The sequence below is a fragment of the Gadus chalcogrammus genome, chromosome 3 (genome assembly GCF_026213295.1).
Source record: "Gadus chalcogrammus isolate NIFS_2021 chromosome 3, NIFS_Gcha_1.0, whole genome shotgun sequence".
Taxonomy (NCBI): Eukaryota; Metazoa; Chordata; class Actinopteri; order Gadiformes; family Gadidae; genus Gadus; species Gadus chalcogrammus.
The window spans coordinates 20,571,308-20,586,707 of NC_079414.1; the positions used below are offsets into that span (position 1 = coordinate 20,571,308).

A 15,400-nucleotide genomic window follows, 5' to 3' on the forward strand; every position below is an offset into this window, starting at 1 on the left:
GCCAAGAGAAATCGAAAGGGCATAAGTACTCATTCATTCAACTTTTGAAGTATAATCTATGTTGAACTTGCGGAATCTACAATCAAATCTGCGATATTTAAACGACAAGCAGGTGAAAGAGATACATTTAGCTGTGTAGCCCTATAGACCCCCATTCAATCTACACTCGCTGCGATCACCCCCAGTGGAATTATAATGGAACTGCAACCATGTTCGATGCAATGGAGCTCAATAGAGTGCCAAGGCTCTCCGTAGACACGCTCCGGCACTACTCAATTCTTAGGTAACGGACGATGATCATGTTTACAATGTGCGTTGGCCCACCTCCTGTCTGCGGTACCTGCCGGTATTTCTCATGTGCCTAGCGATCAGCTAAAGCATGAAGGTGAACAGGCAAACGCCACCACCATGTACATCATCGCAATCATCAGGGTCCAAGAACCATGCCCTTAAAAATAAGAGGAAACCTAGAAGTTGCTGGGGGTTCAAATGCATACTGTGAATCCCTACATTAAGGCACAATAGATTCGGCATACACGCCATTTGGGCATTTCGCACCACCCCATCCTCATAGCGCTCGGGCCCGGCCCATGAGTGGTCTTATGGGATTCAGCCCACACACTCAGTTGTATTTTTTACCCCCCCCCCTCTGTTTAAGCATTATGTAGGGCTGTCTGTAGAAAAATGACGATGTAATAATAATTTTGGTATTCCTATTTCTGTTCAATTTGCTGATGTTTTGCTATGTTCAATACAGGGTTTTAAAGAACATTGCAGATAGTAGGAAAGCTGTCGATTGTTCATCAGAATGCATCCTAGGAATATATTTGATTTAATTAATGAAATTGCTGGATGTTTGACTGTATGGTTGTGTAGAATACAGTGCACTACATTGCATTACAAACACACTTACACACACATCTTTACTCACTGCTAAGGTGAAGGTCAGGGGCGTTGCTAGACCTAGAGTTTTACTGGGGCAAAGGCCCCCAACTGCCAACATTTTTTTTTTTACGTGTGCACAATATGAAATAGATGGATACAGAAGGGTATGTACAAGCTTCAAAATCATTGTCACTGTCATATTGTAGGCTATATTAAAGCACTGGTAAAGGTAAAGACGCAAAGATGGATTCATGAGTACCGTACAATTATATTTATTTAAACACATACACATCTCAAAGATTTACAAATAAGGTAACTGACAAATAAACAAAAAGTCTCTTTATGACCTTCACCTCTTTATCAGGAGAAGTCTACACATCTATATTTATTTAGAAGCTGTGTGGAAACAGCATAATTTTGCCAGAACGACATGTACTAAAAAGGCAAGAAACAAGGTTTAAAACTAATAGAATTTCTGACTTAAGGTGAGGTGGCTCATTGCCACCAATCAACCTGGAAAATGTTATAGAACCATCAAAGCTCTTAAATTAAACTAAATAAGGCCATACACTACTGCATAGAGCCTTTTTTAATGATTATTTTTTCACTATTAATCTGTATCGCCGCGCCTTCATGGTGGCAAAGCGGTCAATAACGTGGCTTTGACTCACTTTGCATAGTTGCTCCTTTTCAATGGACAAAAGAGAAAGTTGGTGAAGCCTTCCTTGCCCCATGGTTGACCTAAGCCAGGTGTGGAGCCTTCTCGACACACTGAAAGATCGCTCGCAACTACAACTGTTTACAGGAATTGTGAGTGCAATGATCTGAATTATCTGTGTCAGTGTTGGGAACATTGTTGGATCCATATATGTTAAAAACACCCTGTATATCCATAATTTCCTTTTTTGTGTTAAGGAAGTTTTTGTCCACTAAAACTTCCTCAAGTTTTGAAGACAGACAATTTTTCATTCATTATTCATTTTCCGCGTGTGTGCGTGCACGCATGGTGTGTGTGTGTGTGTGTGTGTGTGTGTGTGTGTGTGTGTGTGTGTGTGTGTGTGTGTGTGTGTGTGTGTGTGTGTGTGTGTGTGTGTGTGTGTGTGTGTGTGTGTGTGTGTGTGTGTGTGTGCTATAAAACTACAGGCTACAGACGCTCAGTATTGAAAAACTGGTGCTAATTATGTGGGCAACATTCTTTAACAGCAATCAAGTTGTCATTGTTTGTGTCAAACAAGTTGTGAATTTGTTGTAACGTTAAAAAAGGAGATGACTTACTCTGGGCTGTTTCCAGCTCCCGTGGTTTCCAACGAAACATGATCAACAAAAAAACAAGGAATTGAAAGCTACTTACAATATGCCTAGGTTGCATTAATTTCCCCTGATGGCAGCAATGTTCCACTTTCAGCTGGAATTCACGGTAGGCCTACATCAAAACCACGTGTCTTCTTTAGATTTCAGTTCCCTTTATTTATTCACACAGTTCAGCAGCGGCATTTATTCAGAATCAGAGCCCAAATTAAAGCTGCATTACCCAGCAGAAAAATAGATGCACTATAAATGGTTTTGTAGGCCTATAGCAGTCACGAACATGAGCATAGTTGTGGAAATGCTGGTGTTAGAAAACAAAGTTGACGGGAATTAAAGTGCTGCAAATCTAGCATTAAAGGTTAATTTAAGAAGCTTCTCACCAGTCATTTGTCGCCTGGTCGCAGTGTCAAGTTTTTTTTAAAGTAGTTCACTAGTCGTAGCGTGCAAATAAATTGCAGTGTCAGAATTCTGAGAATTTTGTCAGCATTCAGATTTCTCAGAATTCTCTTACACTGCAAATTAAAGCGCTACTACTAGCAAACTAGTTTCAGCGTGACTGGAGAGAACTTCCTTAAATGAACCTTTAATGCTAGATTTGCATCAACGCTATTGTGTGAATTAGTATGGTTCTCTTTCATGGAAGCCGGAAGTGGGAGATTCCTTATTTTTTTTACCATTATTGTTTTATTAACAAATTTCTCCTACAGGGGATTGATAAAGTTCTATCTAGACTTTACCAAGTGCAAGTACAACAATCACTAGGCTAACAAATTCCCCCTGTTACAGCAATGATAGCAGCTACTGCAATTGCTACACAGTTAAGTACTATAATACAATACAACACAATACAATACAATGTACAATGGCGGCCAGAAGGGGGAGGGTGGCTATGCAGAGTCGAGGTGGACTCTGAACAGGTGAGTCTTGAGTCTTTTTCGGAAGATAGTGAGTGACTCTGCGGTCCTGAGAACGGCAGGGAGGTCGTTCCACCACTGAGGTCCCAGAACCGAGAAAAGTTGTGACTTTGCTGAACGACCTTTGCTAGCTCTTAGCGATGGCGATACCAGACGTCCAGCTGAGGTAGTTGAGCGGAGGGATCGAGCTGGGGTGTGTGGCTTTACCAATGCTTGGAGGTAGGCAGGGGCAGTTCCGTCTACTGCCTTGTATGCCAGTACCATCGTCTTAAATTTGATGCGAGCTACTACAGGGAGCCAGTGGAGGTCCCGGAAGAGGGGGGTCAAATGGGAGAACTTCAGTAGGTTGAACACAAGGCGCGCTGCCGCGTTCTGGATGCGCTGCAAAGGTTTAATCGCAGAGGCGGGAAGTCCAGCCAGGAGTGAGTTGCAGTAGTCGAGGCGGGAGATGACCAGTGATTGGACTAGAAGCTGAGCTGCTTCCCTTGTGAGGAAGAGCCGGATTCTGCGGTTGTTGTAAAGTGCAAATCTGCAGGATCGGGCCACCGCAGTGATGTTTACGGTGCAGCATAACTGATTGTCCAATACCACACCGAGGTTTCTGGCAGTTGGAGAAGGATACAGGGATACAGGGATGTTCTCAACTGTGACCAGTAAGTCCATGTGTGGGCAATCTTTCCCTGGGATTAGGAGGAGCTCCGTTTTGTTGAGGTTAAGCCTCAGGTGATGGGCAGTTGTCCAGGTGCCAGACATTCCGATATGCGTGTTGCAATCAGGGCTTTATCAGATGAGGGGAAAGAGAGAAATAGCTGAGTGTCGTCAGCATAGCAGTGATAGGAAAAGCTGTGTGATGTAATTACAGAGCCCAAAGATCTGGTATAGAGGGAGAACAGAAGAGGCCCCAGTACAGAGCCTTGGGGGACACCAGTTTCAAGTGTGCAAGGTTTGGACAAGGAGCCATTCCATGTCACTTGATAGGTGCGGTTCATCAGGTAGGATTTGAACCAGGAAAGAGCAGATTCAGCGATGCCAAGTTCGGCAAGAGTGGCAAGGAGGATCTGGTGGTTCACCTTGTCAAATGCTGGAGAATGAGAACCGATGATAGGGACGAGGCTCTGGCAGCAAGGAGGGACTCAGTCACCGCGAGGAGAGCCGTCTCAGTGGAGTGTGCCTTCTTGAAGCCTGACTGGTGAGGGTCAAGCAGGTTGTTAGATGAGAGGTAGGAGGACAGTTGGTTAGCAATAGCACGTTCCAGTGTTTTAGAGAGGAATGAAAGAAGAGATACCGGTCTGTAGTTCTGGATGTCGGTGGTATTGAGAGTTGGTTTTTTGAGGAGAGGCTTTATTCTGGCAGTCTTGAAGGACGCTGGAACAATGCCTGAAGTGAGGGAGGAATTGATAAGTGAGGTGAGAAATGGCAGGATGTCGCTTGAGACATCCTGGAGGAGAGAGGAGGGGATAGTGTCAAGGGGGCAGGTGGTGGCATGGTTAGATGTTATTATTCTGTTGACCTCGTCAGAGGTGAGAGGGATAAATTGGGTAAAGACGGAGGAGGGGATGGGAGGAGGGAGGATAGAGGCAGGGATAAAAGAGGAGCTAATGACCTTTACTTTCTGGTTAAAGTAGGTAACAAAGTCATCAGCAGTGCGGCTGAAGGAGGTGGGGGTGAGGGAAGGTTGAGGAGGGACGAGAACAGGGAAAACTGTTTCCTGGGGTTTGAGGCGGAGGAGTGGATTTTGGTCCAGGAGAAGGCAGATTTGGTTGTTGACACAGTGGAGGTGAAATCAGAAAGAAGGAAAAGATAGTGAGATTGATCATTGGGACAGTCTGATCTCTTCCATTTCCTCTCCATTTTTACAATGCAACTAAATATTGAAAGAACATCAAGCTATTCAAATCTCTATATGCACACAGATAATCTAACAGTATATTAGTCAGTCATTTGTATAAGGTTAAACAGGGATTTGATAACGTTTTTAATTTAAGGACCACCCACAATTATTCTGGCCCATCCACAACTGGATCCTGGCGCCGTACCTGACACACACACACACACACACACTTTTGGGTCCATGACGGTCACGGTGAACCTCTTTAATCTCCCTTGACCCATATGGGAAATCTGCATTCCTCAACAGAGTTACCGGTTTGCTTTGAATTGTTCAAGTCCTGGCAATTGCAAGGACTCTTCCCTTTAAAAGGAACTTGTGGTTTTTTGGAATGGATCTCTGGGTAAGGACACTCTAGTTTATGCTGATATTTCAGCATCAGAAACCTCTTCCTTTGGTGTAATGCGATCCCAATCTGAGAACAAGATTAGATTAGATAAATTCATATTTAGTGGAATATTTAGATTTGATACAATTTGATTAAACTCAAATTGAATTATTTTAGATTTAATTTAGAAAAAGATTTGGATTTGGATTTAGATAGATTTGATACAACTGTTCCTCTGAGATCGATACCCGCTGATGTCTTGCAACAATAACCTGAAAGTTAAATCAAAAAAGTATGTGCATAGGATTATCTGGACAATTGCTAATAAAAAATATTAAGAAATAAAAATATCAGAAAATATTTGAAATTCGGGAAGGATAGTGTAGTAACATATAATAAAACCGATAAGATGGAACTGATGTATTTGTCTTTCAAGCCTTTTTACTTTATACGGACACCTGAACCTAATACCAACTCCAACCCAACCCCCTTATGTATTACTAACAATTAAAAAGCCAGAGTCTACCATGACCTAGCAAAGAAAGATTAAACATGGCCTCCCCGATATTAATGTAACCCCCAGGGGATGCTGAAGCTCACAATTTGTACCACTAAGCTAGAAAACCAAACAGCACTCCCTTTCAAACTCTATGCAGGTTATGTCCAATGAAGAAACATTTATTAGACACAGCATTTTCTGCAGGAAATGCATTTTCTAGTTGCCATTTGATGTCCATCGTCTTCGACTTAAGTCACTCTTATATGTTAGCTTTGTAATGCGGATTGTTCAAAATATAGGGTTTATCATGCTACACTCCCCCACTTTAACTTCCCTCTCTCTCTCTCTCTCTCTCTCTCTCTCTCTCTCTCTCTCTCTCTCTCTCTCTCTCTCTCTCTTTCTCTCTCGCTCACTCGCTCTCTCTCCTTCTCCCCATCATTACATTTAAATGTTTTAAAATGAGAAGTGATGATTAGATTAATTAGGAATCAAAAGTTTGAGGCAATTACTGACACAAGATACCTACTCGTTGTTTTTAATTATTAGTCTTACAATAATGTGTTTACTAATTATTTATACAAAGGTCCTGTTCGAACAAGACAAATATTTCGTGTGATTTATTATTTAATTAATTTGGGAAGAAGCACTGCTCTCTAGTGGCCAATGTATAGCAATCACGAAGACGCTGACTTAATGCTGGACCATGTCACATTATACCATGTGGATCACTCTAGCGGTGACGAGGAGAACAATTTGAAACATGGGTCAGACTGGTGAGGTAGGTACATCTTCTGTTTGTTTCATTGAGCTTAATTTTTTTTCATTTCAGCTATACCAGTCCTTGCTTATTGTCCTGGAGGTCACTATTGTATGACTATACTTGTCACCTCATGTTAAATACATTGATCTGCATGAAAAACCCTCTTGTACGGTGGAAGGATCTTCTGTGTTACTGAAGGATATTCTTGTTTCTCAAAAAGAAGAGTTTTGTAAACACCCTTCTATGATTGCTGATTTGCTTTCTGCATTGGTTTTATTCAAATGTTTGCATATTTTCACATCTGTGCAGTTGAGTGTGTGTGTGTGTGTGTGTGTGTGTGTGTGTGTGTGTGTGTGTGTGTGTGTGTGTGTGTGTGTGTGTGTGTGTGTGTGTGTGTGTGTGTGTGTGTGTGTGTGTGTGTGTGTGTGTGTGTGTGTGTGTGCTTGTTTGCCTGCTTGCATGTGTTCATTGCAGTTTTCCACATTCTCCGAAGTAAGTTCTATTCAGATAAGAATTTAAGACCATCAATAGAAAATAGTTAACATATTTTGAATATTATCCAAACACTACCAAAAAATGAACTGTTAATAGTAGTACAGGTATTATTATCAATATTAATAGTATTTTCTGAAAGCAGAATCACTCTTAATTCTGATCATCCAGGCCCTTACTGAGTCTTTTGAATGGTAGAATACATGACAGAGTCTGTGTCCGTTTTGAGAGCCACACCCTTGGAATCATTGTTGTAGCTCACAGTGGAGTAGAAGACACCGGGCTGCTCTGGACTGGAGGGGACCGACACACTCTCATCTGGTTGGTCCTGGGCTTTGGAAGGCTTTGGAAACCCACTGACATTGGAGTAAATAGCGCTATCAGGGTGCGGATTGGTCAATGAAGCGGGAAGGAGGCCGTTCTTCCTAGGGTCTCCTGGAAATTCATTGGTGCTTTGGTTTTTGTCTGCAAAGAAAGAAATGACAAGACCCAGTATAGATACATAGTAGTGTAGGAAATCTGTAGGTGTGTCTTTTTGGTCCTACCCAAAGCAAACGCGGCTCTTCTGCGTTTTATCCTGCAGAAGGTCAGAAGAACCAGGGCCAGCACCAACACAGCAACACCAAGGCCTGCTCCTATACACGTCAACTGATCTGTTGACATAGATTTATTTGTATAATTTTATATTTTATATATTTATATAATTTATTCATTTTCAGACACACACACACACACACACACACACACACACACACACACACACACACACACACACACACACACACACACACACACACACACACACACAAAGATTACCAGCGCTTCCTCCTTGTGAGACTTTATTTCCAAAGTCGGTTGGGTGTACTAAAATAAGAAAGAACGAAAGAGAGTGTGGCCGGCTTTAGGGTTAGGGCCGTGTGTTAGGGTTAGGGCAATGACTAGGGTTATGGTAAGGGTGGTGTGTTAAGGTATGGCCACACTGAACGCGTAACATGCGTTAGAGGAGTTGAAAATCAGCATTTTTGCATAGGGAACTATTGGTTAAGGCGCGTTAAAAGCAGCACGCTAAAGCAGCACGTTATGGTACGGCCACACCAAACGCGTTACTCGCGTTGGATAACGCGTGTAACGCGCCTAACCTGACACTTGATCATTGTGCGTCACAAAAATAGTTCAACGCGCCCAACGCGCCTGTGGCTGCGCTGGATTTAGGAGTCTGAGGTAAGAAACCCAAACGCCGCCGTGTATGGGTGCAGTATAGAGCTTAGATTGGGTTAGATTAAATAATCTCGGATATAAATAACAATAATCGGGTATAATAACTTCCCAAAAGCGGTGTGGCCGTACCTTTAGACGCGTTTTACGCACCTAAATAACGCGCCAAACGCACCAACGCACTAACTTGAAAAAAATTGAACTTTCGAAGCGCCTAGCTAGTCAGCGTTGAGCTTGACCCAATGTCACTGGCAGAGAGACGGAGGGGAGGGCGCACAGAAGCAGAAAGAACATGGACGACCAAGTCATCGTTTCAGTGTGTGCTGAAACGATGAGGAGGTGGTGAAACTCACCCAGCTGTGAGCGCCTAGGGAGGATGTCATGCACTAGAGTTTAGATTCTCTGCCCGAGACCGCGGTTTAAAGTGTGATAGCTCTTTCCAATAAAAGCTATTGTGCTCCAATTACAATTAGGGCATTTAGCAGAGGCAATTATCCAATGCGACTTACATCTGTTAATGCACACATTGACACACCGACGGCAGAGTCAACCATGCAAGGCGACAGGCAGCTCGCCAGGAGCAGTAAGGGTTAAGTGTCTTGGTCAGGAACACATCAACACTCAGCTAGTAGGAGCTGGGGATCGAACTAGCAACCTTTCGGTTACAAGATAATTGCCCTACCACCTGAGCTAAGCCAACCCCACAGAACACACGCACACACACTCACTCACCCACCGACTCACTCACTCACTCACTCACTCACTCACTCACTCACTCACTCACTCACTCACTCACTCACTCACATTCACACACACACACACACACACACACACACACACACACACACACACACACACACACACACACACACACACACACACACACACACACACAACCAGCAGTGCTTCCTCCTTATGAGCGTGCATTTTCGAAGTCGGTTGGGCGTCCTAAAATAACAAGGAGCGAAAGAGAGAAAGATTCCATTGACTATACCGCACAGTGCCGTAACAAAACCTGTTGATTATGCTTCCTATATTTACCTGTTGGTTTAAACGCTGTTGTAATTGTCTCTTCGACAGCATGAACATCACTCTTCACAACTTTAATTAAGATGGTTTGAACGGAATAAGCAGGTTGTGAAAGGAAAAATAAAATAAAGTAGATATGGTAGATATTGCTGTAAATATTTCAGCAAACCTAGAGGCTTGGTTTGGTCATGCAGTTAAAAGTCTGATAACTCTTTCTGATAAATGTGATTGTGCTCCAAAACCACAAAACACACACCTACACACACACACACACACACACACACACACACACACACACACACACACACACACACACACACACACACACACACACACACACACACACACACACACACACACACACACTTTGGGACGGATTACCAGAAATGCTTTCTCCTCGTGAGATTTCATTTTCGAAGTCTGTTGGCCAGGCTAAAGAAAGTAAGAACAAAATAAAGATTCCATTGACTATACCGCAGCAGAGTTCCACAACAAACCTGTTTATTTTGCCTCCTATATTTACCTGTTGGTGTAAACCGTGTTGAAATAGCTTCTTTGACAGCATTGACATCACTCTTCACCACTTTAATAATAATAGTTTGAAAGGAAGAAGCAGGTCGTTAAATGGAATTATGTTAGATGTGGTTAACAAACTGAATACTAATTTGATGAGATTAGACACAACTTTATTAGATAATTTATTCATTTATTATTTATTATCTATTTAACAAACTATAAGTCAAAAGTTTTAAGTCTGATCCGCTTTCCAACAAAAAAAGGGGAACTAAACCATGGATGGATATGGTTGTTATCAATGCCTCACAGCCACCTTCTGATAGCGGAAGTATGTTGAGCTGACAAACCAGCAAAAAAATAAAAAATACAGGTACAATATAGAAAAGGAATCCTCTTACCTTTGTTTACCTTGAGATACACTTTTACATATGTGTCGAGAAGGAACCTGTGTATCCCACACCAGTAAGTCCCAGTGTCTTCCAGGCGCAGATCCCTAATTGTGGTGATGAATGTGTTTCCATTGTCTTCCGATCCTCTGGTCCTAGTTATGAGAACGTCCTTCACATCCTTACATTTTCCCTTACAGAAATATTTCTTGTTGGTATACGCATTGGTGTGAGTGCATTCGATTCTGACTGTTCCCCCGACCGATCCATTCACGGTCAGGGCCCCCGTCCAAGTCATACAACAGCCTATCAAAAATTCAATGTGTTCTCTGTTATAACAACCACTCGATGATGTACAACAACAGCAACAACAACAACAACAACAACAACCAAAAAGCTGAAGATGGCAGAATCAAGGTGGAAACTGACAGTGAGCGAACCTTACCACTGAGGAAAACGAGGAAAGGGACCGCGGCCTTCATGTCCCTGAGACGCCGCTCTGCTCCCTACAACCCTCCGCGGCTTTAATGGCGCCGTGTTGAAGTGCCGCTTCCTCTTCTCTCGGTTGGCTTCTCCTTTCCGGTCGCACTTAGCAATTCCGAGCTATTTCATTCACTTTTTCTGAAATTTTGTTGATGCCACTTCCTGACATGGTTAATTTGAGCATGTTAGATTTTAAAAGAGATGTGGTCAATAAACATATATATAGATTTAATGTAGCCTACATTTAATCAGTGGTCGAGTTTTAAAAAAAAGCCAGGGGGGATGGTGGATTTTTGACTTTTAGGGACAGATCATTTGTGCTGATGACATATGGTAGGAGACCAACGGTGTGATAATTATTATTATTATATTATTATATATTTTTGGGGATAAAATAAGAACGGTATACTGTCATGTCATCGCTCTTATTTTATTTTATTATTTTACTGCCAAAAACGCAGCTGATCGGACGCATCACACGATTCGGAGGCATGCATCACATTTAACGATTTAAAAAATATATTATTATTCATTTTTTTCAAAAATGCATTCGGCAGTGAAGGGAGACTAGCGTTGCTCACGGGTTGGAATGAAAGGGAGAAAAGGGGACAGAGTTGCCTGCAGAAGCGATGTCTGAGATGCAGAGACAGCTTCACGCTACCAGTGTCTGTCTCGTACGTTGTGGAATGAGAGCTTCTGAAGGCACAATTGCGCAAGTACGCCTGCGTGCTTGCGCAATAGCATACTGCCCGAGAATGCAGTATCGCTGTCCAATCTGTCCCTGGGAAAAGTAACGTTGCGCTAGGGTTGCCGCGGTATGCGGTATTACCGGTGTTACCGGTGTTGAGGACACCTGCAACACAGAGTTATTATTTAATTTTTTTCCAGTAATAAAAGAAAATTCAGTAGAAATTAATAATGTAGGCCTAATTATAATTAAGAAAATAAAAATGTAATAATATAATAGATAGATATAATAATAGATAGGCTACCTAACACAAGACCGGTAACCATAGCAACGCCGGTAAACAAACCACGCAAAGCCCAATCCCTACGAAAGCCCTCCGCGCTACGGCCATCCGGAGGCGCACAGAGCTTTTGGCCGTGATATTATGTATACAATTATATTATACTATTAGATATTGAACGTTATAAGACGCTGTCACCGAGTGTGAGAGGAGAGTTGACGGAGAAGATGGCGGTTGACCTAGTTTAAAAGTTGATACAGTTTATACACGGTAATACCGGTGTTGACACAAGTGTATTACTCGCTGTGAAAATGTCCACACCGCGGCAACCCTACGTTGCGCCGAATTGAAAAAGGAAACCGCTATAATGAGATAGCGGTAATATTTCCACATTAAATGATATAAATAACGGGATGGGAAGGGGGGATAGCCGTTTCAGAAGGGGGATGATTTAGATAATTTTAATTCCAAAGGGGGATGCCATCCCCCCTCAACTCGAGTGCTGCATGTAATTCATAAAACAAACTCAGGATAAAGGTTATGGGCGCTTTATTCTACAAGTGATTACTGCTACGCATACACGTAAGGCAGGCTGTTGCAATACACAATGTTATTCACACTAATTGAAATCGTCTCCCAGCCCTAGCACTAGGGGTGTAACGGTACACGTATTTGTACCGAACCATCACGGTACAGGCACTTCGGTGCGGCTAAAGAGGTGTACCGCGGTGCGTAAATGTGGCGTACATAGCGTTAATAATGTAAAGGCTTGTTTTGCGATGCGGAATTTAAAACTTGAAGTCGGAGTTCCACCCGGACCGTTTAGACAAAGTATACTACTCCGACTCTGTAACTGCAGAGACCCCTCAGCAGCTCTCCGTCGGGATGTCGGATGCGCAATGCAATTCGCTGCCCGATCTATATGTTGACTACAAACCATGTAAGCAGTGTTGTAAATAAACTTCCAAAGCTTTTCAAATCTTATTTGGTGTTCTATTGGTCCTTATGGTGCAAAGAAAACAATGTACAAAGTAATTTAGGTGCAAAGTCAAACCGGAGAAGTGTTTCCGGAAATGATTTTGTCATGCCGCTTTTCCACTGCATGGTACCAGCTCGACACGACTCGACTCAGCTCGCACTTTTTGCGTTTCCACCGCGAAAACATGGTATCTGGTACCTGAAGTGGCTGCTTTTTCTAGTACCGCCTCGCTCTAGGTTCCAAGCGAGCTGAGCCGATGCTAAAAGGTGACGTCGGCAGACGGCCAACCACTGATCGGCCAGAGATTGTGACGAAGTCACGAGAGCGACATGGCAACCATGCTGGTAACAGCCATAGCAGCGCCGCAGCCAACATATTCCACTTCTTCAACATGCCAGCTAATAATACGAACACGAATACCATCGCATCGATGTCCTCCATTGTTGTTATGTGGGTTCTGTCCATGTGTGGGTTACGTAGGTGTTGTTTGCGTCGCGTACAAAAATACGTCACCGCCCACGTCCCGGAGGTACTATTTGCGGTGGAAAAGGACCCGCGCTGCTACCGTGTCGAGTCGTGTCGAGTCGTGTCGTGTCGAGTCGAGCTACATGTGCGGAGGAAAAGCGGCATTAGAGGACCAATCACAGCCCCTGCCGTCTCCGTTGTGTCGACCAATCGGTCCATGGCGTTGACGGATAGTTAAAAAATATTGGATGCACACGTAAGCTACGGAGAGTGTCTCCGACAAGCTCTCCGGCTTCGGAGAGGGCTCTCCATGTCTACTACAGCACTTTAACAGGCACACAGCGCATTTGAAAAGGCCCCATCCAGGTGTTACTATCACCGTTGTTGTGAAAAAATTAGCACTGCAAACCTAGCTCACGACACTATTTCAACAACCCCTGTCTGGGAATTCAGAAACGCAAATGCCATAACCAAGTGATTGGTGTTTTCATTGCTTCTGATCTACGGCCATTCTCCGTTGTTGACAAACAAGCAGTTTTTTTAAATTTTCCCCTTAACTATGAACCGTACCGTACCGTACCGTACCCTGACTTAAAAACCGAGCTTGTGGCCACGGAACCATGCACTGTTTACAGTGGATGTATCGCAATGGCGAGGCTCACACAGCCTTTGGCCGTGTTCTGTAAATATTCGGGAGTCCTGGAGCTCTTTATCTAAATGATATCATATGATACATAGATATCTATATCATATCATTATTTTCACTTATCATCATACTATCACGGCCTACAGCTGGTCAGGTTCTCCGACGTCTCCGGCGTTCTTCCACGACCACATCAATCTGAAGTAGACTGAACGACGACATGGAGGAGAAAGGGATTGTTGCCCACGATTGTTGTCCACGATTTTCTCCCGCCGGAGCCTCCTCGGCAGTGGGCAGTGGGCAGCGCTTAGGCACAACCGCCTCCTGCAGCGGGGTACGCCAAGGCGGTGGTCCCTCGGCAGTGGGAAGCAGTGCTCAAGCGGGAGACAATCTCGGGGAACAATCCCTTTCTCCTCCATGTCTTGGTTCACTTCAGGGAGTCAAAGCCAAAGTTCCTTTCCCCCAATACCTTCTCAACCATGGCTGAGATAACCCCTACTACAAGTCTCGTCTCTAGAAATACCAGGGACGAGAGTCCGATGTGTTATGCGCCATAACACCAACAGTAGAACGGTTATCCAAATAATGAAGTGTAGGCCTACAACACTTGCGTTACAATCCTGGAACTCTGTATCTAAATAATATCATATAGCCAACCTGGTCTCACAGGAATCCGTGAAATGACCACGGACGCTTAACTCAAAATCCGTGGAATCCTCACGGAAACCCGCAAATTTCTGTGATATGGCCATGGATTTTGCTCCAATGCAAGTTGATGACGTTCATATTCCATAGCACACACACAGATCCCAGTTTCAATGATCGAGTCGACCACGGGCGCTTAACTCATAATCCGTGGTGGCCTGAGGGGGCGGACTTACGAGCTTTATAAGAAGTGATCATCATCAACATGCATTCAATAGGCTACACACTAAGCATTGCTTTCACCCAAGGCTGAATTAAAAGTAGGCCAACATGTTTTGCTAAACGTTGGTCATCAATGAGGTTGTAAATTAGTAATTCGGGCACATCTGTCAAAATAAACCTTTTTTCTTCTGATGTATACGATCTTCATTCATTCATTGAGCCGCAACCGAACTGACGGGGATATTCTCTGATATTATGAATCTTAAAGCCTGCGTCGGGTTCTCTGACTCTCTGGTAGGCCTACTTCCACAAAAAAGACTCGTAGTGGGGGTTATCTCGGCCATGGTGGAGAAGAAATTGGGGGAAAGAAACTGAGCCAGTTGACTCAGAGAGTCAACTGGCTTTGACTCTCTGAAGTCCAGATTTTAATGCTAAATGGAGGAGAATGTGATTGTTGCCGTATGCTGGACGGTCGTATGCAGAGTCCTCTGGCTGGGCTCGTCCCACTGCTCCACCGCCGGAGGAGACCGCATCAGGCCCCCAGGAGCAGTGCATACTTCCGGAATCAACCAGTGCTCAGCGGCCAAGCCTGGTATTGCAGCTCTTTTAGCGGGCTGTGGACGGGTCCCTCGATTCATGGAGTCCCAGAAGTAGATATCACGTTCACTCCAATATAATTGGGGAACAGGAATGTGTCTCCGCAAAAAAATTCTGGATAGCAATCAAAGGTTCATAATTATCTTTATACCGTACTAATAAAATGTAAGTTTTCTCT

The 15,400-nt window shown here is 43.6% G+C and overlaps 1 protein-coding gene and 1 long non-coding RNA gene across 2 annotated transcripts; both read right to left on the reverse strand.

The window, feature by feature from the left end:
• Nucleotides 1-2,624: 2,624 nt before the first annotated feature.
• On the reverse strand, nucleotides 2,625-4,458 carry LOC130379640 (uncharacterized). Its single transcript, XR_008895147.1, has 2 exons — nucleotides 4,393-4,458; nucleotides 2,625-4,293 (listed from the first exon to the last, which is right to left on the reverse strand). It is a non-coding gene; the product is annotated as an uncharacterized LOC130379640 (long non-coding RNA).
• Nucleotides 4,459-5,905: 1,447 nt separating this feature from the next.
• LOC130380085 (CMRF35-like molecule 1) lies at nucleotides 5,906-15,158 on the reverse strand. The gene is made up of 7 exons (XM_056587267.1): nucleotides 15,084-15,158; nucleotides 10,666-10,823; nucleotides 10,233-10,375; nucleotides 9,842-9,901; nucleotides 9,700-9,750; nucleotides 7,620-7,727; nucleotides 5,906-7,539 (listed from the first exon to the last, which is right to left on the reverse strand). The coding sequence occupies exons 1-7, from the start codon at nucleotides 15,156-15,158 to the stop codon at nucleotides 7,250-7,252; spliced, it is 885 nt and encodes a 294-aa protein (XP_056443242.1). The 3' UTR covers nucleotides 5,906-7,249.
• Between the last annotated feature and the right edge of the window lie 242 nt (nucleotides 15,159-15,400).